Genomic DNA, 23,181 nt, shown 5'->3' with positions numbered 1-23,181 from the left:
CTTTGCTGATGGCCGCTGAGCAGGCCAAGGCAATGTGACTACTGGTGCAAGCTCGCGCGTTGGCAGACCTGTTCTCAGAAGTCCCCGAAGTTCACTGTGTAGGTCTCAACTGTGGTGAAGGGGATCTCCTGGCCCGTGACCATCTCTCTCTCCTCGCCCTCCTCGGGCTCCAGCTCTGTCCCAAACTCCGTCACCACCTCCGTGTAGGTCTCGGTCTCTGACTCCTCCCAGCCAGCTGTGGTCTCGGGTGGAAAGTGCCAGGGCCCCAGGGTAGAACTCGGGGCGGGGGAGGGGGCAAGGGAGGGGGTGGGGAGCAGTGTCGGGGGAGTGGGGGGCGACGTGGGGACGGTGGCCGGGCTGGTGGTGGCGTTCAGGCGCCGGAGCCGCATCTGTTCGCGCATGCGCAGCCGGTACTGCAGGCGGCGGCGTTGCATGCGCCGCTGCTGGGGGGTCATGGGGCGCGACGGGTCGATGTGCGGGATGGGCCGGTTCCCGTTCATGGCCATGATCTCCCGGATGCGCTTCCAGTTGGAGCGAGCCAAGATGAAGTTGCACTGGGTGGCCCCGATGTCGTAATCCACGTTGCAGGTCTTGGAGCTCGGGGTGTAGCTCTCCGCGTGGGCCGTCACGCGGTACTCCCCCGGGTTCAGGATGCGCCAGTAATCGCCACCACTTGCTGCAGAGGGAGGACGGGTTCGGCTGCCTAGGAGTGCCCCCTCCCAGGCCCCAGTCCTCCTGTCCGAGATCCCCCTAGCCCTCCCTCTGGGGGGCTCCAGAGGAGCAGGGACGTGCTGGGCAGGCCAGGCTTGCCTTGCCAACGGCACGTACAGATTCGGTGCCCCGCCTCGGGAAGCGGAGCGGCGTAGAGGTGTGCACTTGTGTACCTGTCTTCACTCCGTGGTTAATGCCGCTCACGGAGATGGTGGCGTTGGCGATAGGGATGCCCTGCTCGTCCGTCACAACCCCCTTGATGCCGCGGTGAACCTGCAGGGTAGGCAGGGCGGGTGTCCACATGGAGAGCCCGCTGGGTCTGCTGCTGCCCTGTCCCGTGCAGGGGTCTTCACCACCCTCTCCCCAAATGCTGCCCCACTCCTCCGCCTGCCCCCCGCCGGCAGCCCCCACACCTGCTCCATGAAGGTGAGCAGAGCTTCCTTGTTGTTCTCCCACTCTCGGGGCAGCTCACTCTCGTGAGGGAACTTGTCGCAGCCCAGGTAGATGGAGAGCTCCAGGCAGTTGGTGTGCAGGTAACTGAAGTCGTTGATAGCTGGGCAGGGCAGACACAGAGCCGCAGTCACCCCTGCCCACACCAGATGCCCCACCGCAGACCCTCCCAGGCTGACTCACTCCCAGAGCGGGGTTTCCACTTGGCCCCGTTGACGATGCCCATGCCGCCAGTGTAGTCCTGTGCTTGGCACCCTCCCCGGTAGGGCTCGGTCATGGTGAGGTGGGTAGAGGCGAAGGAGATGGCCAGCCAGCGGAAGATGGCGTGGTCTGGGGTCTCTTGGGCCTCAGATGCCTCTTCCTCGTCCTCTCCCCGGGCGGCTGCCATGGCCGCGGCCAGCAGCTGCTCCTGGCTGGGCGTGCGGGCCATGTCATAGGGGTAGGATACGAGCCGCTCACCGCCGTTCAGGTTCGCTCCCAGCACGAAGGGGTTCTTCTCCATCCAGGCAATGATGGCCCGGACCTCCGTGGACACCTAGGGTGGCCAGTATGTGAGGCGTGGGCCCCAGCCTCCGTCACCCTCCATGTAGACCCCATACTGGTGCTCATGCCCCCTCAGTCCCTCCAAGGCCCTGCAGTCTCAGCGCCCGGGCTCGGTAACCCACAGCCCACCCCCAAGTCCAGAGCTCCAGGACCCCAGGGTCCGGGCTGCTCCCACAGGCCCTGCTGGCCAGGCTGCGGCCTCACCGTGGCGTCTGGAGACAGGTAGTGTTCAGGGATGGGCAGGTTATTGTTGGGGACCCGGTAGGGGACCCATTTTCTCTCCTCAGCTCCCCAGAGCACAGAGTTGAGATCCGGGAAGTCCTCATAGATGTCAAAGCCCTCCTCGGTCCACAGTCCCAGCGCCCAGTTCCCAAACTCTGAGCCCTGGGGGAGCCGGTGGGGGTCAGCATCAGCAGCCCACCCCCAGCCCTGGCCCCGCCCTGACCCCCTTCCCTCACCCACCATCTGCGCTGCCACCTCGTAGCCGTCAGGGTTCATCGAGGGCACCAGGTGGATGCGCGTGTCATGCACCAGGCTGCGCACGCGCGGGTTCCCGTCTCGGTACTCGCGGCACAGGTACTGCATTAGTAGCAGCAGCAGCTCTCGGCCTAGCACCTCGTTGCCATGGATACCAGCTGTGTAGCGGAACTCAGGCTCCCCTGCAAGGGCAGGAGCCTCAGCAACCAAGCAGCCTCCCGAGGCCTGAGGCCCAGGGGATCTGAGGAAGGACCCAAACTGGCCTCACCCCCAGGGGGGTGAGGGTGGCTGAGGACTGTAGGGCCCAGCAAGGGGCTCCAAAGACAGGTGGGAGGTGGTGAGCTGGAAACATCAACGGCACAGACCCAGCTACAGTGCCAGGGCCTTGCCTCTATAATCTGTTGGGCGTGGGGAGGGCCAGGCCTCCAGGGGTCTGTCGGGGCCCTCACCCAACTCGTGATCCCCGGGGTTGTCCGAGATCTCCATGGCGTAGATCTTGAGCCCACGCGAGCTCTTCCCTAGGCTGTATGTGCGGGTGATAGTGGGGCACTGCTCGTTCACCACCTTCATCAGCTGCGTGCCAGAGAAGACACAGAGTTACGCAGCCCACCTACTCCCGCCACCCCCAGCCCACCCCCAGTGACCACACCTCTCCCACAGCCTGGGTCTGCTCTATGGGAAGGCTCCCCTGTTAGCCCTGAGCCCAGTCCGTGGCCTCAGGACAAGCACCCCAACCTGGCGCATGTCCTTATAGCTGTGGTGCCGGAAGTCCAGGTCATCGGTGGTCAACACCTCGTTCTGTGCATAGTAGCTGTGGACAGCTGCAGAGGGTGGGCAGGCAAGGGCCTTGAGCTGGCCACCTGCCAGCCCACCGCGGGTTGCCCCAGCTGCCCATCCATGCCCCTTTCAGCCCCCTGCACTCACGGGACATGGGGCACCCCAGCACCTCCAGGCGCATGCATAGGCTGCCGTTCCAGGTGAGTGGGTAGACGCGGATGAAGCGGGCCACCACTGGCTCCGGGAGCTCGCTGAGCACGGGTGTGTCCTTGTCCACGTTCCCATGGAAGGTCTGGGAAGAGGCAGGCCTCAGAGCAGCCCCCAACCCCAGCCGAGAGCCCACCTGCGGTTCAGACGAGGGGCGTATAGAGCCAAGGGCTCAGGTGCCCACCATTTCCTCGTAGCCGTTGGTGTACATCACCCATGTCTGGCTGTCATTGCTGAAGCCCACGAAGAAGGAGGTCACGAAGTCGTCACTGGGGAGCGGACGGCGGTCAGGGTAAGGCTGCTCTCCCCGCCCCAGGTCCAGGCCCTCAGGTGGCCTGAGCCCCCTCTTCTGGGCCCGAGAACCTAAGAGCTAGCAGGTGTGTGGTGTTGGCCCGGATGTCAGGAGAGGCTGCCATGCCCGCTGCGTGGCCGTGGGCGATTGGTTTGCTTATCTGGACCCAGGGAACCAACCGGCCATAACTGAGGAGTGGCGGTGGTGGTGGTGGGGACCCTGGAGGGCCCACTGGAAGGTTCTGAACGGGACTCAGAGCTGTGCCTGGAGCCACCTGCCCCCACCAAGTGCCTGTGAGCCTGGTGGACTTACTGGATGCTGGAGTCGCGGCCCTGGGTGATGACGCCCGTGAACTTGGTGGCCCTTCTGGTGTCCACCTCGATCCACTGGGTCTGAGAGTCGTCCTCGGCACACCACGCCCCGTCGTAGTAGTCGTCCTCAGTGTCGCCGGCCTGTTGGGGACAGCAGGGGGGCTGAGCAGGCAGGGAACCCCTACCCAGCTGGGAGATGGGCCCGTCCCGACACCCACCTGCATGTTGAGCCGGCCACGCTGTGCCCCTAGGCCGTGGCGCAGCATGGAGGAGGACCGGATCTGGTTGTCCTCGATGCGGTGTGACTCCATCCCGATGGGGGGGCACTCTGGGGACATGGCACCCCAGGCTGGTGGTCCCCTGGCTCCGTCCCTCCTTCCACCGAACCCAGAACGGAGGAGCCCAGCGCCCACTTGCCCTCACATTAGGGGGCGCCAGTCCGGGCAGCTGTGCCCCAGCCTGTGCTTCCCCACCCTGAGCCTCAGCTTCCCCCTCTGGAGAATGGGCTGATGATGCCAGGCTCCAAAGGGCCATGGGGCTCACATGAAATCACAGGGACAGCCACCCCAGGGCCTGGCCAGTCCCAGGCATTGTCTGCATCGGGGCCATCTGCACACCTGCCTTGTGCCCCGAGCTCTGTCCCCTGGGGTCAGGCCCAGGACAGAGACACTCCAGGGCCTCTCCCTTTCGTGTCGCAGGACTTTAAGAGCAGGAAGGGGCTCTGGAGGCCTGGAGTGCCAACAGGAAATCTGGGCTTGGGACCAATGTGTGGCCTTAGGTGGGTCACATGCCCCATCACTGTCACCCTGCGGCCATGGCACGGCCCCAGAGCCGTCACACCCGCCCTACAGCCTCCATACACGCCCACGGCAGCCCCGGCGCTCGTAGCCATGCTGTAGCCCTCAGAGCCACCCCCAGCCCCCCGCACCTATCCCGCTCCCCCGAGCCCCCCAGCGCCTCACTCACTGAGTTTCTCTGCTGGAGCCCACTCCTCCAGCTCACCCTTCCGGGGCCCTGGGGGTAACAAAGGGAGGAGGTGGTGCTGAGGGTCCCAGAGCAGCCGGGGGTCTGGCGGACCTCTCACGGGGACCCAGGTTGTGTGGGCCCAGCCCCCAGCCCCCAGAGACACACCTTTGTGGTCCTTGCCCTTCTCCACAGTCCATTTGTCGTCCGTCTCCTCCTCCTTGGGCCTGCTGCCCTCCTTTTTGGGTTTCTCTGAAGGGTAGAAGCGGGGAAGGGCCTGTCGGCTTAGCCCCAGGCTAAGGGGGGCTTCAGGGGGCAGGTGGGGTGGGGGTCAGGCCTGCACGGGGCGCTGGGGGCAGCCTGGTTCCACTCACTCAGCCCCTCCTTCTCTTCATCTGTTTCCAGGCCAGGGTCAGGCTTCCGGGGCCTGGGAGGCCGGAAGAAATAGTCCACTGTGGGGAGGGAGAGCCCTGATGAGATGGCCCACCACGAGCCGGGGCTCCTAGCTTCACAGGAGCCCAGTGGGCCGGGCCGGGCACGCGGTGCGCAAGGTGAGGAGGTGAGATCAGGCTGGGCCTTAAAGAGTCCAGACGGGCTGGGACGAGGAGGGAGGGTCCTCCTGGAGGGGGAGGCTGCTTGGGCACAGGTGGGGTGAGCGAGACCCCGGGGAAGTCACCAGCCTGGCCCCCCAGCAGGGCGTGGCCCGGAGAAAGGTGGGGAAAGGCTGGGCAGGGAGTGGGGCACGGACATCGGACATGCCCTGAAGGACTGGCACCTGTGGCGGGAAGGGGGGTCTGGAGGGCTGAGCTGGGGCCAAGGCGTTGATGGGGACCGGGCCAGGAGGAGGGGAATGGGGTCCAAAGGGGCCGGGAGCAGGAGGGAGCGGAAGGCGGCATGGGAGTCCCGAGGGGACAGGGGCGAGAGGTGGCCAGGACCGGAGCTCGGGGGGCCCGGGAGTGAAGCCCACTGGGGCTCAGGGCGATGGGGGGGAAGAGCGAAGTCGGGAGCCAGGAAGACCCAGCCTGAGGGAGGAGATCGGGGAGGGCGGCCAGGTAACTGCCACCGAGCTGGAGGTACAGGCAGCCCGACCTTGGGATGCAGAGGGCAGGGGCCCTAGGCACTCACTGTCCTCGTAGTTGGGGATCACGTAGCCGTCCCCATAGTTGGGTGGCAGCGGCTTCAGAGGCGGCTCTGTGGAGGTGGGAGGCAGGGGTGAGCCAGAGCCCCCTCGCCTGGCACCCTGCCCCCCAAGTCTGCCCGCATCCTACCGATCCTCTCCTCTGGGGCCTCGAACCCCCGCCCAGGCGGCTCAGCCTTCTCCTCGGGGGGCTCGGGCCAGAGCCTTTCCGGCCTTCTCCTGCTGGGGGGTGGCCTGGGCTGCTTCTGGCGCCGGATGTACTCAACTGGGGGAGAGGGGGGCGCTCTGAGCCGGGCCAAGGCCAGGGAGGGTGGGGCCTCCAGGTGGACGGGCACGAACCCAGGTGGCCGGGGTTGGGATCCAGGTGGGGAGGCGGGGCCGGTGGGGCCTCGCAGATGGCAGGGTCCTACTCACAGTCTTCGTAGTCCTCCCGCTCTATCTGGTCGTTGTAGTCCAGCGTGGGCTGCTCCGTCTCCTCCTCCGGCTCTGAGGGAGAGTGCTTGTGGCCACCTCATTGAAGACACTCCCCGCCGCCGCCACCCAGGCCCACCCTGGAGACCTAGCAAGCCAGGGCAGTTGGTCCCCTGAGGCCAGGTGGCCGGCGCCCACTCACCAGGCTGGCGCTCCACGTCGGTCTCTCCTGCTGGGCCTTGCCAGGGATCTGGGAGGGGCCCGTCTGCAACACAAACCCCAGGAGCAGGTGGACGGGAGGCCCACCCTGACCACTGGCTGCACAGCAAACCTCCACGAGACCTGGGCCCTGCTGACACCCCCTGAACAGCTCACTCCCGGGAGGCCCGGGCTGCTCCAGCCCTCAGCACCCTGCTGGCATTTCCGGGGGGCCGGAGAGCTGGACGGCTTTCTGGGGAGCCCAGGCCCTGCTGTCTGGGAGGACCTGCCGCAAAGCTGCCCCAGCAGGCGGGCACCCTGCAGGCTCAGAGCCCAGCGACACTGTGGGCAGGTGGCTCTGGATGGGGCCCAGGGGACAGATACCAGGACGGTGGAGAGCAAGCCCCCCAACGAGGCTGCCAAGCCCTCCCTCCCCAGGGGAGGAGCAGCACCGAGGGAGGGACAACAACGAGGCCACAGCGCCCACCCAGTCTGGGGGCTCTGAGGGTCTGCGAGAGGCAGGGCCTCAGGGACCCGCCCTCAGCCCCCTCTCCCTGCAGCCCAACAGGTCAGAGCCCCACAGTCTCAGAAGACCCAGCACACACCTCCCTCCTGGGGCAGCTCCTCAAGGCTGGGGCTGGCGATTGGGGGCAGTGGCCACTTCGGGCTTTCGGAGGGGGTTGGGATGGGGGCCTTCTTCCCAGCCAGAGGCCTCTTGGTGGCCTTGGGTGGCTTCTCCTTGGGCTTCTTGGTGGCCTTGGGTGGCTTCTCCTTGGGCTTCTTGGTGGCCTTGGGTGGCTTCTCCTTGGGCTTCTTGGTGGCCTTGGGTGGCTTCTCCTTGGGCTTCTTGGGCGGCCTAGAGGACGCCTCCGGGGGCTGCTTGGTCGCCTTGGGGCTTTTGTCCTTCTTTCCTTTCTTCCCTTTGTCTTTGGCTTTTCCTGGAGGTGCTGTTCAAGATGCAGACTCAGGTAAAATCAATGAAGAACCCCCTCTGTGCCCCATGTGCCCCCCCACCCCCTGCAGGGTGCCTACAACTTGGGCAGAGGGGCTGCTGTTAGTCCTGCATTTCCCAGATGGGGGAAACTGAGAGGTTAAGCCACTTGCAGTCATGGCAGAGCTGGGATTGGCTTTCTGTCACCACCACACCTTGGCCTGGGTGGCTCAGCTTCCCAGGGGGTAGGCCCTCGTCCTCCCATCTGCCAAAACCTCCAGAGAAGCATCTCCCAATCCACTCTTCCACCATACGGCCCCTTGGCCAGTCAGGGCCCACTATTCTGTGCTGGGCACAGAGGGGCAGAGAGGTGACTAAGCCATCCAGGCCTGGGGAGAGTGCGCAGTCTAAAGGGAGAGGCAGTCTCATCCCTGCCAACTGCCACACAAAGTAAACGGCATGGGCCCGGGGCCTCTCTGAAGCTAGAAAAGCTTCAAAGAAAAGGGACACTCATGGGCTATCCCCTATCCAGGGGTAAGGAGTCTGGGGTGCGTTGGAAGCCATAACCATAGGGGGTCCTGAGGCCACACAGAGGACAGAGGGATTGGTGGGCACTGCAGCTGCTCGCCCATCTCGGAGTCTGAGGGAGGCAGGAAGCAGGGGCAGGGCCTAGGGCTGCCTGTAGGAATCCTCCAGGCCCCTGAGCAAATGCTGTTGAAAATGTAATGGAGGAATGGGGGCCACATGACCGAAATACTGGAAAATCTACACAACGCAGACAGGAGAAACAGAGCTGCCACAGCAGCGTGCAAGAGGCCGGGACAGCAATCTCGACCGGAATGGCGGGGGAGGCCGAGATGGGTCCCAGGGAGGAGCCAGGAAAGATCTAGAGCGGGATGAAGGAGGGGCTGCTGACCTCAGGAATGATGGATGGTGCCCTGGAGTCTCCTGGGAGAGAGATCAGCAAGACCCTTGCCCACCCTCCGGAAGGTCACAATAAACAGCTAAGATTTATTGACAACTGATTATATAAGAAGCACTAGGCTAAATGCTTTGGTGACGCATCACCTCGTTTAATTTTCACAATAACCCAGGACTACTGCCCAGTGCTCCTGGAAGCCTTGTGGAGACGAGGGTCTTCTGCAATGCCCTCCCCCGGCTCTGTGCTCCTGGAGTAGGAGGCCAGGCAGCAGGGTGCTGGCGATCCTTCCCAGGGAAGGCTGGAGGCTGGGACTCTGGCAGTGGTGTGGGCACGGCCAGTGTGTGCCACAATCAGACTGAGTGGCCCCATTAGGACGGCAGGGCCGTTCCCGTTCAAACTGACCTGGGTAGGGGGCAGCAAAGTCCCCAGTTAGTTCATGTCTAGTCCCTCTGGGGGTTTGGGGCTGTGCATGATGGATTGGGAGGACCCAGTTCCACTGGGCAGTGGACCTGCTGGATGCGTCTCCAAACCCAAAGAGCTCCAAGCCAGCACTGACCTCTGCCTGGCACAGTGTCCCGCCAGATATCTGGGCTCTCTTGTGCCTTACAGAGCCATTCCTCAAGCTGGGCAGACTGGACCTCGGCCAGACACCACCTAGGCCCGCCATTCAAGCCTGAGGGGCAGGGCTCCCCGAGGCCCCCCATCACACCAAGGGCCACCCCTACCCGGTGCTCTTACCCTCTTCGGCCACCCCCGGACGCGCCCCCGGCTTGCCCCCTGTCTGGGCTTTGCGGACGGGAAGGGTGGGTTCAGGGGGTGGTGGGGCCTCCACGTCGTCCTCCCGGGGCTCGGACTCCAGCTCCGACAGGAAGCCCTCGAGGAACTCCTCGATCTCGTCGTCGGTCAGCACAGTCTGCGGGCGCCCCCCGGGGCACAGTGCCAGCAGCGCCAGGAGGCAGCCGAGCAGGGGCGCCCCGCGCAGGACCGCCATGGTCGCGGCCCGCACGGGGGGCGGGGGGTGGGCCTCCGGGGAGGGGCGGGGGGGGGGCCGCTCCGGGGAAGGGCGCTGAGGGCTCCGGGACGGGCAGTGGCTCAGGGATCGGTGTGCGCTCAGGGATGGTCTGGGGGTTCCGAGGCGGTGGCGGCGGCTGGGAGCTCAGGTCCCGCGTGGCGCGCTCCCGCGCGGACCGCCTTCTCCAAAGCGCCAGTGGCGGCCGGGGCGGGGGTGCTGGGGCTTCCGGAGCCGGCTCCCCCCACCCCCGGGGAAGGAGGAGGAAGAGGAGGAGGAGCCGGGCGTGGACGGAGGGGCTGCGGGGGGAGCCGAGCAGTCCCGGCGCCTCGCGCGCTTGGCACTTCCCGGAGTGGGAACTGCGGGCTGTGTCCCTGGCCGGGCCCGCGCCTTGGAAGGAGGGCCGCAGGGAGGGAGCGTCGGAGGGGATGCGAAGTCCAGAGGGTGCGGGTCGGAGCGCTCCGATGCCCCTGCCCCGCGCCGTCTGCGACACCGCCCCCAAGCCGGACGGGAACTGGAGGCGAGATGCCCCAGAACCGGCTGGAGGTGAGCGGGACCCCCTGATGGCAGAGCCAAGCCACGAACTCAGGCCTCGGGGACCCTCCCCATCTCGGGACCCGCAGAAGTGTCCCCACCTATCCTTTCCTCCCTCTGGAGCCTTGGCCTGGCGCCAACTGTCACCAGCCTTCATTCAGACATCCAGCTAACCAACCCGGTCCATGAGAGCCGGGCCCTGTGCTGGTCCCCCTGGGAGGGACCACCCTTTGGGAATTCACTCTCTAGTGAGGGGGACAGGTGCAAAACCGCCCTCAAGGCAGGCTAGCTGCTCTGCTGGGGGTAGGAGCCCCCATGTAAGATTGCCCCTCCCCTCCCAAGGGACTGACATACTAGGGCAAGTTTGGAGGGGGGGTCGGAGATGGAGCAGGGAGGGACGAGATGCCTTTCAAGTTGTATTAAACTGTATGTGTCATTCATAGGAATGGGCTGTCAGGGGTGTGGAGGGAGTCAGCACTCACGCAGCAATTTCCATACAAGCTCAGGGGCTTCCTGCACTCCCAGCAGCAGAGGGCGGGATCCCAGATGAAGAGCCCAGCACGGAGGTGGGAGGTAGCAGCTGGCTTATGTGGCCCCCCTCCTAGCAGATGGTCCAGCCTCAGGTGAAGCCAGGTCAGATCAAGCGGACATTGTAGGGGCGGTGCGTGTGAGCCCAGCTCCGCGTGGAAGATGTAGGGGCCACGAAGGCATGGGAGATCAGACACTACCCCTGAGGACATGGGCCAGCTGGCAAGAGAGGATGGGTACCTTCAACCAACGAACCTGGGTGCTGGGACCTACCACAGGAACAGTTCACTCACCACCCAAATAGGAGCCACAGATGTTTGCGGTCGGTTCCCCTCCCCTACGGTTTCTTTTACTATTTCCCCGCAACAACGAACAGTTCTTCACCTCTAGGGATACACTGCTTTCCAAACAGCTGAGATCCCAACCAGGACAAACAGACGTTCCTCTCCTTCCTCTTACCAGAACCCAGTTTTTTAAAACTGTGTTTACCGTAGCTCCAGCTACCATATGGACCAGCCTCAGCAGGGGCATGTAGATGGGGTAGTCAGAGAATCCCAGGATCGATTAGTAATGTCTGCCATAGGTGTTGGCTTAGGGAGTTATGCCATGTGTACTTGGTGTTTCCATAAGTCTTCCCCAAGGGCAAATGTTGGCTGGCCCCAAATGGGCATGACACCTAAGGCCAGAGCTCCCAGAACGTTCCTCCTTGATGGGATGAGGAAGCAAGAAAAAGCACACCTGGAGCCCATGGGCCAAGTTTAGTAGCAGTCAGCCCTGAGCCAAGGTTTGGGTCAGTTGGGAAAACCCAGGAGAGCCTGAGATGATGAACAGGCAGCAGCCAGGGAGCATCGTGGGAGCTGCTGGCTCAGCCTGGGACTGGGGGCAGGACCCAGGGGGCTCTCCCTTTTCTCACCACTTTCTTTCAAGGCCCTTCCTTCGCTGCTCACTGGTTTGTACTTAGAAAGGTAGTGGGACTATGTCAAGAGCTGGTCCCTACAGTCAAATCCCAGCTCCGCCCTCCTGGCCATCTGATCACAGCAAGTAACCTCACCGCTCCCTGTGGCCTCACTGCCGCAGACCAAACAGGGACTTTGCACATGCTGTGCCGAGTGCAATTTCAGCACTCGCAACCCAGCAGCTCCCAGTTCTTGTCAGTTCCCTTAGGAGACCAAGACCCATCTGGGCTCTCGGAGCATGCCCCCCAACCCCCCCCCCACCAGTTGGGCCTCCTTGTCCCTGTGCTGTCCTCGCCCTGCCATGTGTACCCAGGCTGGTCCTGGCAGCAGTAGGATGAAGAAAGCTCTTACCCATAAATGTCCTCTGCGAGCCTCTGAATCATCGTTCTCGAAACTTTTGTCTTGGAATTTGTTCTGTTGCCCCCAGTTGAGTGTGTCAAATAGGGAGGCCCAAGGCTGGGGGGGTGGGTGGTGGCGGCTATAGAACGTCACTTCCCTGGGAACAGCTCCCGAGTTCAGCTGGCTCACACATGGATCAGATTTGGGCTCCACATCCTCTGCCAGGGAAAATAGAAGCCCTCAGAAAATTAGAAAGAAATAGAAAGAGCCTTCTCCTCAGTCACAGTGAGTCACCAACAGAAACATGAGCAAAGGCCTCTGGGGAGCTGGGCTCTGGGGTGGGGTGGGCAGGGAGTTGGGGGCCCCCCCGCCCCCTCCCACCCGAGAGTCTGGGCAGGTGGAGGGGGGCAGTGCCTGCTCTCTTTGCTGGGCCAGTATCTTCCCTCGGTGGGCAGGGCTGGGACTCCGCTTAGCTTTAAGACCTGCACTCAGGAAATCCCGCAGACCTAGGCCCATCAGGACCTGTCATCTAAACCAAACTCCCCAAGGGCAACAGCCCAGGCCGGGAAGAGGCAGGCCAAGAAGTGGGAAGCTTGCGGCCTCCTGTGGCTGCCTTTCACCCTTCTGGGGTCCAGGCCCCCTGCCAGTGGGTGAGGTGTCTGTACCCATGTCCAAGGGCTCTCCTGATCTAGTCTGGGAGTCTGCTGGACGTCCTGGGTCCCCTCACCTCCAGCTTCCTAAGAGAAGGCTGGGCCTTTCCCTCCTACGGAGTGAGACCTACCCTAGGGGCTGCAGCAGGACTGGGCTTACAGGCAGAGACAAGGCGACATCTCACCCTGGTGGACCTACCTTTGCTGCTTCCAGAGTTGGGGAGCAGGGTTCCTGGGGGAGCCTGACATGGGTGTGTGTCTGTGTGTGTGTGTGTGTGTGTGTGTGTGTGGAGTTTTCCTGCAGCCTTGTGAGGGTCAGCCTGGTGGAGCCCACAGATGCAAGGGTGGGAGAGGAAGGGGCGTGGCCTGCACTCTCACTTCTGACCAGGCTGGGGTCGGTCCTGTTTAGCTCACTGGCCAAGAGCTTACCTCTGAGGGCCATTGAGAAAGAACCAAATGCCAGGAGGGCTGCCTGCCAGAGTGGGAGGTCCCCAGGAGAGACCCCTGGTTGGGGGCCGAGGTGCCCGTGCTTGGGGTCAGGAGCAGGGGCATTGCAGAGGTCTGCAGAGACCCATCTGGGAGGAGTGGTGCAGGGCAGAGGCCCTGCGGGCTGCAGCGAAGGGCGGGGTGCAGGGGGCGATGGCGGTGGGGGAATGTGGACATGTAGGCAAAGCTGTCACATGGGGGCTTTGCCCCTGTCAGTAATGCCCTCAGCGGGGCGGGGGTGGGCGGGGAGCCAGAAGTTCCCACGTTGGGAAGTGGGTGAGCAGCTGGAACGGAAATGGAACCCACCCTTTTCCCACTATGGCGGGGTCAGTCCCACAGGGATGAGAAATCGAAGCTTTGCTGTAGGTCAGCCTTGCCTTGTTAATGCTTTCAGGTGCGATAGCTTCCTGCATGAAAAGAAGAACCCAGGATGGACCTGGAGCAGGAGGGAGAGGGGCTTTCCTGCTTCCTTCTGCTCATCCAAGAAGCCACACTTAAAACTATGACCTTGAATAACTCGGTTTTCTCAGGCTGTAAGTTGGGGGGAATGGCTCCATGACCACTAGCAGCCCCCACCCCTGTTAGGAAGGGTCTCCCATTCAGACAGGCCTGGTCAAGCAAGGTTAGCCTCTTGTCTTTGCAGATCAGACAGTTTGGATCTCGAGGCAACTCTGGCTGGAGCCTTAGGAGGCATGAGGGTCAGTCTCATCCCTGCGTGGGCCCCAGGTGACCTTGATCCCGTTCCCCTCTCCCACCAGACCTCAGGGTGGGAACCCTGAGGTCACTACAAACCTAGTGACCACACCTCCGCACGAGATGGAGAGATGATGGAGTGGCCCCATCTGAGCACTCACTCTCCGCGTCCAGGGAATGAGGGGGGTCCCCGGAGGAGGGTGCCCCGAACCCTGGGTGGCCTCTCCCTAAATACAGGCCCTAATGGGAAGACCCATGCTCTGGGACTCTCAGGGAACTCATCCATTCTAAAGGTTTCAGCAGAGTCTCTGCACCCAGGGGCACCACTCCTCAGCTTCCTGAGTGCCTGAAAAGATGCCGCCAGGCCGTCCTTCTAGGACTGCCAGCCGTGTTGGCAGGAGACTGCCTCATCCCATGTCACTGTAGCCTGAAAGTCCATGATCTCATCACCCTCCACGTCCTAGTTCTCAGCCCGCCCCTACCCTGCCACAGCACCAGCCCCCTCACTCTGGGTCCCCAGCGATCTAAGCATGCGTCTGTGGGTGTGTGTCCCTGACTGCGGCTCATTTGTTCACTGGGCAGGTCTCCACGGGGCTTTCAACAAGGTCCAGCCCTGAGCGTGGTCCAGAGACCCAGCAATCATGGAGGTATCCTTCCTCTGAAGATGTTCAGGCCGGAAGAAACAGGATGTGAGTGGTTGGACCTCCGGAACAGAGGGCACAGGGGAGGGCATTGAACCCTGGGAAGTGGAGTCCTGCCCTGTGGGAGAAAGGGAAGGGGGATCCCGGTGGCGGAGACCCTGTCCCCCGGGCTCAGACTCAAGTCAGTCGCCTGCATCTCAGGTCCCAGAGCGTGGACAGTGGGCTGGGCAGTGATGGTGCTTTTAATGCTTGTAGAGTATATGCGCCATCTTGCCCCATTTTCAAGTAAGGAAACTGGGGCCCAGGGAGAAGTGATATATGTCCATGTCACAGCATGTCAGTGACGGCATGTCTGTGAGGCCAGACCAAATGCTCTTTTCCATCCGATTACACAGCATCTGGCACCGGCCCACCGGGCCGCGGGGCTACCAGCCCCTCCTGCTGAGGCCCGAGTATCACCAGGAGCCACCCTGGTGCTTCAGCCTGGGCAGAGGTGGGAAACTCACCTGCCAAAAGGACCAGTGTGGCCCAGTTCTAACTGGGGCAGCTGCAGAACACTGGGGCTGGGAGCAGTAGCGGCAGAGCTCCTCCAAGGCTCCCGTGGCCTCCGAGGCAGCAACTCAGACCCGGCCCAGCTGGCCCAAATGAGTGTGTGCGGTGAGGTGGGGGTCAGAGTTGTACCTGGAAGGCTCTGGAAGGCTCTGGAAGCCGGGCCTCTGGACAGCAGGCCCTGGGATCAGGCACCAGCCCCTCCCAGTCTCCTGGAGTCCTGAGTTGGCCTCGAGGGATCAAGTGAGAAGGACCCAGGCCCATCCGGTCCCTCTGCCCCTCCCCCTCGGGGGAGGGCCCTGGAAACGCCCTCTTGTCTACAGTTTGGACAACACCGGGGGATAAGTCTGCCCGGGCTCACCAGGAGGGTGGTTCCCAAAGCCATGGGACCTGGGGTCACCCAGGCAGTGTCTAGCTGTCCGCACAACTGGCAGAATGATTTTCTTGGTTTCCAGCAACTTGAAAACCACATGTGATTTTCCATAGTCTGGTGCCCCCGTCCAGCTCCCCAGGCCCAGACTGCTGAGTGAGCAGAGTTCACCTGAATTCCTTCCACTCACCGCAGGACCCAGCCCCCGGGAGCCTGGGGGGTCACCGCAGCCGCAGGGGGGCTGATGGGCTGAGGGGCGGGAGGCGGGCTTCCAGTGCCTGAGTAATTCTGCAGCCCGCAGACTGGGATGAGGACAAGGGCCGCGTGTGGCAGTGTCATGTGACAATCAGCCAGGGTTGTCCGGTTCCAAACAGGCTCTAGTGGAAAAAAGTATGCTGATCATCCCTCCCACCTTCACCTAAATTGACTCCTATGGATTGAAGATGTAGGTGTTGAAAGAGAAACTATCAAAGTAGTAAAAGAAAACATAGAAATCTGTGCTTATAATCTTCGTGGGGGAAGTCTTTCTAAGCAGAAACTGTAGAAGGATGGAGAATTTTGGTTGTGTAAAAGTGCTAGCTTTCTGTTCCGAATATCCTGAAAATGAAATTAACAGGCAAACAGAACACTGGAAATAGGTCCACAACCCCTAGGTCAGAAAGCAAACATTTTAGGAGCTGCCCGTGGCCTCAGAGCCTCTCTCCAAGCCTCGGTTTCTCTCCTCCGTACAGTGGGATAATACTGACCCTATCGCTCCTTGTGAAAAGGGCACAAGGATTCACTGAGAGAAATCTAGAAAGCTGTGCCTGAAAAATAGTAATTCTTTGATAAAGGGAAAACATTCTTTACATTTTTAAAGCTAATTTGACCTTGTTTCCATTTTTAAAAGTGAGCCCCGAGGTATAGGCCAATTCACAAAAGAAGAAACATAAATGAGGACCTCCTTAGTGGTCCAGTGGTTAAGACTCCACGCTTCCACTGCAGGGGGCACAGGTTCGATCCCTGGTCAGGGAACTAGGATTGCGCATGCCACTAATAAACATATGCAAAAATGTTGACCTCATGAAAAATTATGCAAATGCTAATTAAAAATACACTGAGTAGTACTTTTCCAATATCAAATTCCCAAAGATTAAAACCCTCCTGGTGGGCTTCCCTGGTGACGCAGTGGTTAAGAATCCACCTGCCAATGCAGGGGACGCGGGTTCGAGCCCTGGTCCAGGAAGATCCCACATGCCGCGGAGCAACTAAACTCGTGTGCCACAACCACTGAGCCTGCGCTCTAGAGCCCGCGAGCCACAGCTACTGAAGCCTGTGCACCTAGAGCCCATGCTCTGCAACAAGAGAAGCGACTGCAATGAGAAGCCCTCGCACCGCAATGAAGAGTGGCCCCCGCTCACTGCAGCTAGAGAAAGCTCGTGTGCAGCAACAAAGACCCAATGCAGCCAAAAATAAAATAAATAAATTTATTTTTTAAAAAAACCTCCTGGTGGAGGCGGTACCAGGAAATCACTGTCTGAGCACTGTCCTGCAGGATCATTTGGCTGCAGAGATCAGAAATCCCACTGTGAAGAGTAATTTTGTGTGTCCCCTGACTGGGCTAAGGGATGCCCAGATCAACGGTGAAACATTATTTCTGGGTGTTTCCATGAGGCTGTTTCCGAAAAAGAGTCACTGATCTGAATCAGTGGACTGAAAAAAGCAGATGGCCCTCCCCAGTGTGGGTAGCCCCAATCTCTGCTTGAGCTGGGACGTCCATCTCCTGCCCTCGGACATCAGCTCTCCCGGTTCTCAGGCCTTTGGGTTTGCACTGAACTGCACGACTGGCTCCCCTGGGTCTCCAGCTTGCAGACGGCAGATGGCAGCCTCCATAATCATGTGAATCAATCCTTCCTAGTAAGTCTCTATACGTGTATATGTATCCTGCGGGTTCTGTTTCTCTGGGGAACCCTGACTGATACACTCTCTAAAGCAGCTGAACCCTGACAGGCAATCCCACAGGTGCCTGGTAGGACAGAGGGCCTCCACGTTCCCCTGCAGCCCAGCCTTCACGGTTCACCCAGACCCCTCCACACCCCAGAACTTCAGCCTGGACTTCAGCTCGATGCATTTCCCAGAGGGGACTTGGACCAGGCAACTGGACTCCACCCTATACCTTATTCCAATCAGCCGCTGGAGGGGTCGGCCGTGTGCCCAGATGTGGCTGCACCGGCCACCTCCCCCGGAGCCAGAAGAGGACCCGAGGCCTGGGTAGGGCCTGGGCTCATCTTCTCGGGAAACTGGATGCCAGCCTCATAAATGAGCATGTGCCCCAACATCTGCACCCCTCTGCCACTCCAAGGACAGATTTTCCTGTCCTGAGGTGCATTGTGACCTCAAGGTGGGTGAAGCATGTGACTCTGGAGGTGACGAGCCTGGGATGTCCATCCTGTCCACAGGGGCTTTGGGGAATGAGGTGCTGCATTAGCCCCTGAGAAAGCCTCCCCTGGCCGCCCCGCCCTCAGACTAATACAACACGTTCCTGATTTAGTGGGAGGAAATCCCACCGACAGGTGGGCACGTCCTGCCTCAGGGGACGTATTTGCTGTTCTTTCTGCCTGCAGTGTCCTTCCCAGCTTCTCACTGAAACATCCCCAGCTCCCTTCGTAAAACTTCAGCCCTCTCCTATATCTGCCAAAACAAACCATCCCACTCCCCTACTTTATTTCTGACATATTGATCCACTGGGCTATACTGATGGTGCTAATGGCTCCAGTTAAGTGGCCTCCCTGTGCCCATATCCTTTGCCCTGTGCCTTGTAACCTTGTAGGCCCCTCCTACTCTGACTACAGGCTTGGCCATGTGATGGCTTTGGCCAGTTGGACAGGAACAAACTTGGTCCAAGGAAAGGCTTGAAAAAACACTTGAAGCATCCTCTCTCCCCTTCCCCACAACCTTCCAGAATGATGAGAGCACACCTGGGCTGTCCTGCTGGAGGACAAGACCACAGGGAACAAAGCTGAGACCATGCAAAACAGGCTGCCACAGCCAGTGGGACACAAGAAGGAGACCAGTGAGACCAGCCAAGCTGGGCTCAGATGGGCAGAGCTGCCCAGACAGCTGGCAGGCAGGTGAGCTAATAAATGTGATTGTCTTAATCTGCTGAGTTGGGTGGTTGGTTACTCAGCAATAGCTAACACTTATCTCGGATGTTTATTATCTGTCTCCCTACCAGCAGTGCCAGCGTTGCAAGACCAAGGGATCAGGGGCTGTGCTATTTCCTACTACAGCTCTCTGGCCCACAGAGGCCCTGAGTAAATATCTGTTAAATGGCTAAATACAGGATAAATACCGTAACAGAATCTTGTGAGACAGACAACAGTCCTGGAGCTAGTCAGAACTGAGTGGAGGGTGGTACTGACACTGGTGAAGAGAATGGCAGTGGGTGAGCACCAAGGGGGTCTCGATAACTGATGCAGGTCCTGTCCGTGAGCTTTAAGACAAAGACCAGCTCAGAGTCCCCTTCCTTTCATTTTGTTGCTCCTCCATTCTCAGCATCTGGCTTCCATCTCATGATGCAAAACAGCTGCTTGAGATCCAGTCATCATTGCTTCATCCCAGCCAGTAGAAAGGCATAGTAGGGCACAATCTCTTCCTTTAAGAACTTCTTCTAGAAGCTCACACAAAGCTCCAAGTTCATTCCATTGGCCTTGGCCAGAACTCAGTCACCGCCATACCCAGCTGCAAGGGAAGCTGAGAAGTGTAGTCTTTTTTCTGACAGCCTTGTGCCAGCTAAATGTGAGTTCTGTTATTAAAGAAGAATGAGATAATAAATACTGAGGAATAATTAACAGTCTTTGTTACAGCTGATATTATTTTACTTTTGTGTCTGGTAAGATTGCTAAGATCTTAAAAAGGTGTTAAAAAAAACCCAAAACAACTAGCATCTGGTAGAGGAAGGTGTGAAAGCTGAAATCCCAGGAAAGTATAAGAATAAGAAGCACATCGTGGTTTTAGCCATTTTATAATCAGTTTGTGTGTAAGGTATTCACATTCTTGCATATTTGTCTGCAGACCTGAGCCAGAAGCCCAGCCAACAAAAACAAGAAGCACTGACCAGCTCTGTAGGAGGAAGGGGACCCCTAGCAGGTATGTGTCCCCAGCTCCACAACCCCTGCCATTAGCGTGGAGTGTCAGAATGCCCACAAGGCCGCTGCAGTGCCCAGAGTTCTCAGTGTTGAAACCCATAGCTGCCGTCTCTATCCTGATCTTCCTCCTAAGAGCCAAGCTTCTCAAAGAAGTTGTTCACACTCGTTTTTCCACTTGCTCAGTCCCAGGGAACTGTTCCTGCACTCTCACCAGGCCCCAGGGATCACCCAGAGCCACCAGAGGCCCCGTCGTGACCTCCTTCCGGGCTGGCTCGCCGTCCTCCTCCCCTGCTTCCATGGTGGCCTTTGCAGCACCGGTTCCCTCCCAGTACACACCACGCAGCCCTCACCCACCACAGGCTCAGACCCCTGCCCACCTTTTAAATCATCCACTGATAGTTCTTTGCACAAACACCATCCCAAAGAGAGAAGGGGTCAGACTCCATGTCTAGAACCCCAAAGACCTGGATTCTGGGAGATCACCATCCCATGGGCCTCCGAGGCCGGCCCTCAGGGTCTCCCACGGGGATGTATAAGCTCAGTTGAGCCAGCCCCGGGCCTCACAGGCTCACCTCGGGCACAAGGTCATCTCCTACTAAGAAGCACTTGCTGAGGGCAGTAAGAATAGGATACACGCATTTAGTGCCAGGAGGACTCGCCCAGCCAGAAAGTGTCCGTAGACTGGCTCCATGTGTGTGCGTGGCCACCCCAAGTCCACACAGGGAGGACCCATGCCCTGGGAGCTTTCTCTCCAGCAGAGGAGACAGATGCTCCGGGCCAGTGGGCTGGGGGACATGCAGGGGACCCAACCCGGACCGGGGGACCAGCAGAGGCTTTTGGAGGAAAGCGTGAGTGGGATGAACTAGGTGAGTCCCTGCAGGGAGGGGACGGTAACCCAGGAGCGGGGACTGGACACACGAAGACCCTGCTGTAGGGGCACAGCCGAGGGGATCTCAGGATGGGCACAGCGTGGGCAGGGGTCTGAGCGCAGCATGAGGCCCGGGTAGGTCAGCAGACCCCTGGAAGCCAACTTGCACTTGGGTCCTGTGCTGTGGGCATTGGGACTTTGTGCAGCCGAGTGGAGATGGGGAGGGCAGAGGGGTCATGAGGGGCAGAGATGCCAAGCGGGGGAAGGTGCTGGGGCAGGACTCGCAAGACCTGGGCCCAGTGGATGACGGAGGAGCCAGCGAGGCCGCTGGTTGGGAACTGGTGAGTGGGAATCCAAGAAGGCCCACAGGAAAGTAGGTACAGGGAGAGGAGGGGTAGACCAGCATGGGGGCCTGCACTTCGGACAGCTGGTCACACGGTTCTGGAACCGGGACCGTGAACTTGGCTGTGTGGATGTGGGAGTGATGGAGGGGTGAGGGGGAAGGGCACATGCACCAAGGGAGTGCGTGGGGAGTGGGACAGCGACCCCAGCCCTTCCAGGGTTGACGAAAGGATCAGATGTTATGTGACGGTAACCACTTTGCCCTAACCCCTGCCTCTTGAGATGCCACATCCCCAAATGAGCCTGTGCTCCTCACGGGGCTTGCAGGGCTTGCAGGTGGGCCCCGAGTGCCTGTGCCGGGGTGGACACACGGCGGTCCTGCCGACCTTGCTGCTGGGTCTGAAACCCTGCCAGCTGTGAGCCATTGGAAACAGGGGTGGGGCCTGGGAAGTCTCAGGGTGACTCCCACCCCACGCCTACACCCCTGCGGGCAGGAGCCCTGGGCTAAGCACCCCTACCGGGCCTCACTGCTGCTGGTTCTAGGTCTATCGAAAAGTCTTCTTGGGACTTCCCTGGTGGTCCAGTGGTTAGGACTCCAAGCTTCCACTGCAGGGGGCACGGGTTCTGTCCCTGGCTGGGGAACTAAGATCCCGTAAGCCACGTGGCACGGTCAAAAGAAAACTCTTCTTATTACAAATCTCTTTATTTTGCAGTCGGTGTGTGCTCATTGCAGGAAAATTAGAAAACACAAGTAGGCAAAATAACAAACTGATTATGATAAGTTTTGTTGAATTTCAAACTGTCTGATCCCCCAGAGAGAACAAGTAACAGTTTGTGACATAACCATCCGGGAGTTTTGGAAGCACGTAGACCGGGAGTTCTGTGATGGAGCTAGGCTCCTTGGGTCATATCTGTGAAATGACGGAAAAAATATATATTAGTCTCTGCCCTCGGTTCCTGGCACAGAGCTTCTAAATCCCTTGGAATTTACTGGGTGGAAGGAGGATCTTTTGTTCTAATTCTGTGACTCTAAGTGGGTTCCTGGATGGCTTCAGGATCAGGGCTGGTCACCAGAAAGATCAAGCCATGATAAGGAGCTTGGAACTTTCAGCCCAGCTGGAGATGGAGTTAATGATCGATCATGCCTGTGTGATGAACCTGGCTATATAAAAATCCCTAAAGGTGGGGTTCAGAGAGCTTCTGGCTGGTGAATGCATCCATATGATGGGGGCTCACCCCAACTCCACGGGGACAGAAGCTCCTGTGCTCAGGACCCTTCTGGACCTTGTCCTGTCTATTTCTTTATCTAGCAGTTCACTCATATCCTTCAATATCCTTTGTAATAAGCTGGTAATCTAGTAGGTAAACTGTTTTCCTGAGTCCCGTGAGCTGTTCTAACAAATTATCAAATTGGAGAAAGGGGTTCATGGGAACCCCAGCTTATGGCCAGTTGGTCAGAAGCACAGCTAACAACCTGGACTCAGTGTTGGCATTTGAAGTGGAGGCGGGGCCAGGGGGGTCTGCCCTAACTCTGGTCAGTGTCAGAATTGGGTTGAACTTAGGACACCCAGCTGGTGCTGGAGAATTAATTGCTGGGTGTGGAAAACCCACACATCTAGTGTCAGAAGTGTCATGTGAGAATAAAGAAGAACACAGGGGTGTTTTTCCAAGACAGCACCCCAAGGCTGCTGTTCACCAGCTGTGCAAGCTCCAGCAAGTCACTTGACCTCTCTGTGCCTCTCTCTCCTTCCCAGCAAGATGGGAACATGGATGTCACCCACTGACAGGAATGTCCTGGGCCTCAATTGTCCTGAGCTGACACGTGTAAAGTGCTTACAACTGCTCCTGGCAGAGAACGCTGATCTCATTTTAAGTGCACATGCTTAAAAAAAACATTTTATTATTGAAATTTCAAACATATCCAGAAGTGGAGAGGTGAAATGGCGAACTTTCCACCCCTGTCATCAAAGTTCTCAACTCAAGGCCCATCTTGTTTCATCTGTGTCCCACCCTTTCCTCCGCCTCGACATGATTTTGAAGCAAATCCCAGACATCATATGATTTCACCAGGAAATATTTTACTGCGTACTTCTAAATGAAAGGACGCCCTCTGCTTGCCTCTCAATCTCTCTCTCTCTCGCTCCACCATAACCTATGTTATTAGTGATAACTCTCAACCACGTTTCATTTTTCTTTTTAAATTAATTAATTAATTAATTAATTAATTATTTGCTCCTTTGGCTCTTCGCTGCTGCGCGTGGGCTTTCTCTAGTTGTGGCGAGCGGGGGCTACTCTTCGTTGTGGTGAGTGGGCTTCTCATTGCGGTGGCTTCTTTTGTTGCAGAGCACGGGCTCTAGGCGCACAGGCTTCAGTAGCTGTGGCACGTGGGCTCAGTAGTTGTGGCGTGTGGGCTTAGTAGTTGTGGCGCATGGGCTTAGTTGCTCCACGGCATGTGGGATCTTCCCGGACCAGGGCTTGAAGCCACGTCCCCTGCATTGGCAGGTGGATTCTTAATCACGGCGCCACCAGGGAAGTCCCCCCTGCCCCGACTTTAGTTCTCTCCATGGCACTTTGCCCTTCTCCCGTCCTCTCAGTTATCTGTGGCTGTGTGACAAAATGCCCCAAAGCTCATTTGTCTTAAAGCAGCAGTGCTACATCATTCCTTACCATTCTGTGAGCCATTGCATGGGGGAGGAGTCGGCTGATGCCACGTGCAGGAGTCTGCTCACAGAATCGTGAGGAATGGTCTAGCACCACT

General features: G+C 59.3%; 1 protein-coding gene and 1 long non-coding RNA gene across 3 annotated transcripts; one reads left to right on the top strand and one right to left on the bottom strand.

Moving 5' to 3' along the window:
- Window positions 1-42: 42 nt before the first annotated feature.
- AEBP1 (AE binding protein 1) lies at window positions 43-11,796 on the bottom strand. 2 transcript variants are annotated; one of them, XM_081244253.1, is made up of 23 exons: window positions 11,710-11,796; window positions 11,017-11,107; window positions 9,070-10,621; window positions 7,084-7,425; window positions 6,483-6,545; window positions 6,284-6,355; window positions 6,000-6,134; window positions 5,857-5,922; window positions 5,106-5,183; window positions 4,900-4,983; window positions 4,735-4,782; window positions 3,987-4,096; window positions 3,770-3,909; window positions 3,350-3,434; window positions 3,106-3,250; window positions 2,917-3,002; window positions 2,631-2,754; window positions 2,167-2,363; window positions 1,909-2,088; window positions 1,345-1,696; window positions 1,125-1,264; window positions 885-984; window positions 43-676 (listed from the first exon to the last, which is right to left on the bottom strand). In XM_081244253.1, the coding sequence occupies exons 3-23, from the start codon at window positions 9,320-9,322 to the stop codon at window positions 75-77; spliced, it is 3,402 nt and encodes a 1,133-aa protein (XP_081100379.1). In that variant the 5' UTR covers window positions 9,323-10,621; window positions 11,017-11,107; window positions 11,710-11,796; the 3' UTR covers window positions 43-74. The 2 variants fall into 2 exon arrangements, with proteins under 2 accessions (XP_081100379.1, XP_081100380.1); XM_081244254.1 differs by lacking the exon at window positions 5,106-5,183.
- An 87-nt stretch (window positions 11,797-11,883) lies between these two features.
- On the top strand, window positions 11,884-18,224 carry LOC308622687. Its single transcript, XR_014016674.1, has 4 exons — window positions 11,884-11,982; window positions 13,228-13,366; window positions 14,109-14,215; window positions 18,028-18,224. It is a non-coding gene; the product is annotated as an uncharacterized lncRNA (long non-coding RNA).
- The last annotated feature ends 4,957 nt before the right edge of the window (window positions 18,225-23,181 follow it).

The sequence above is a fragment of the Mesoplodon bidens genome, assembly GCF_964165515.1.
Source record: "Mesoplodon bidens genome assembly, chromosome: 9".
NCBI lineage: Eukaryota > Metazoa > Chordata > Mammalia > Artiodactyla > Ziphiidae > Mesoplodon > Mesoplodon bidens.
This window is presented reverse-complemented; position numbering and strand designations above follow the sequence as displayed.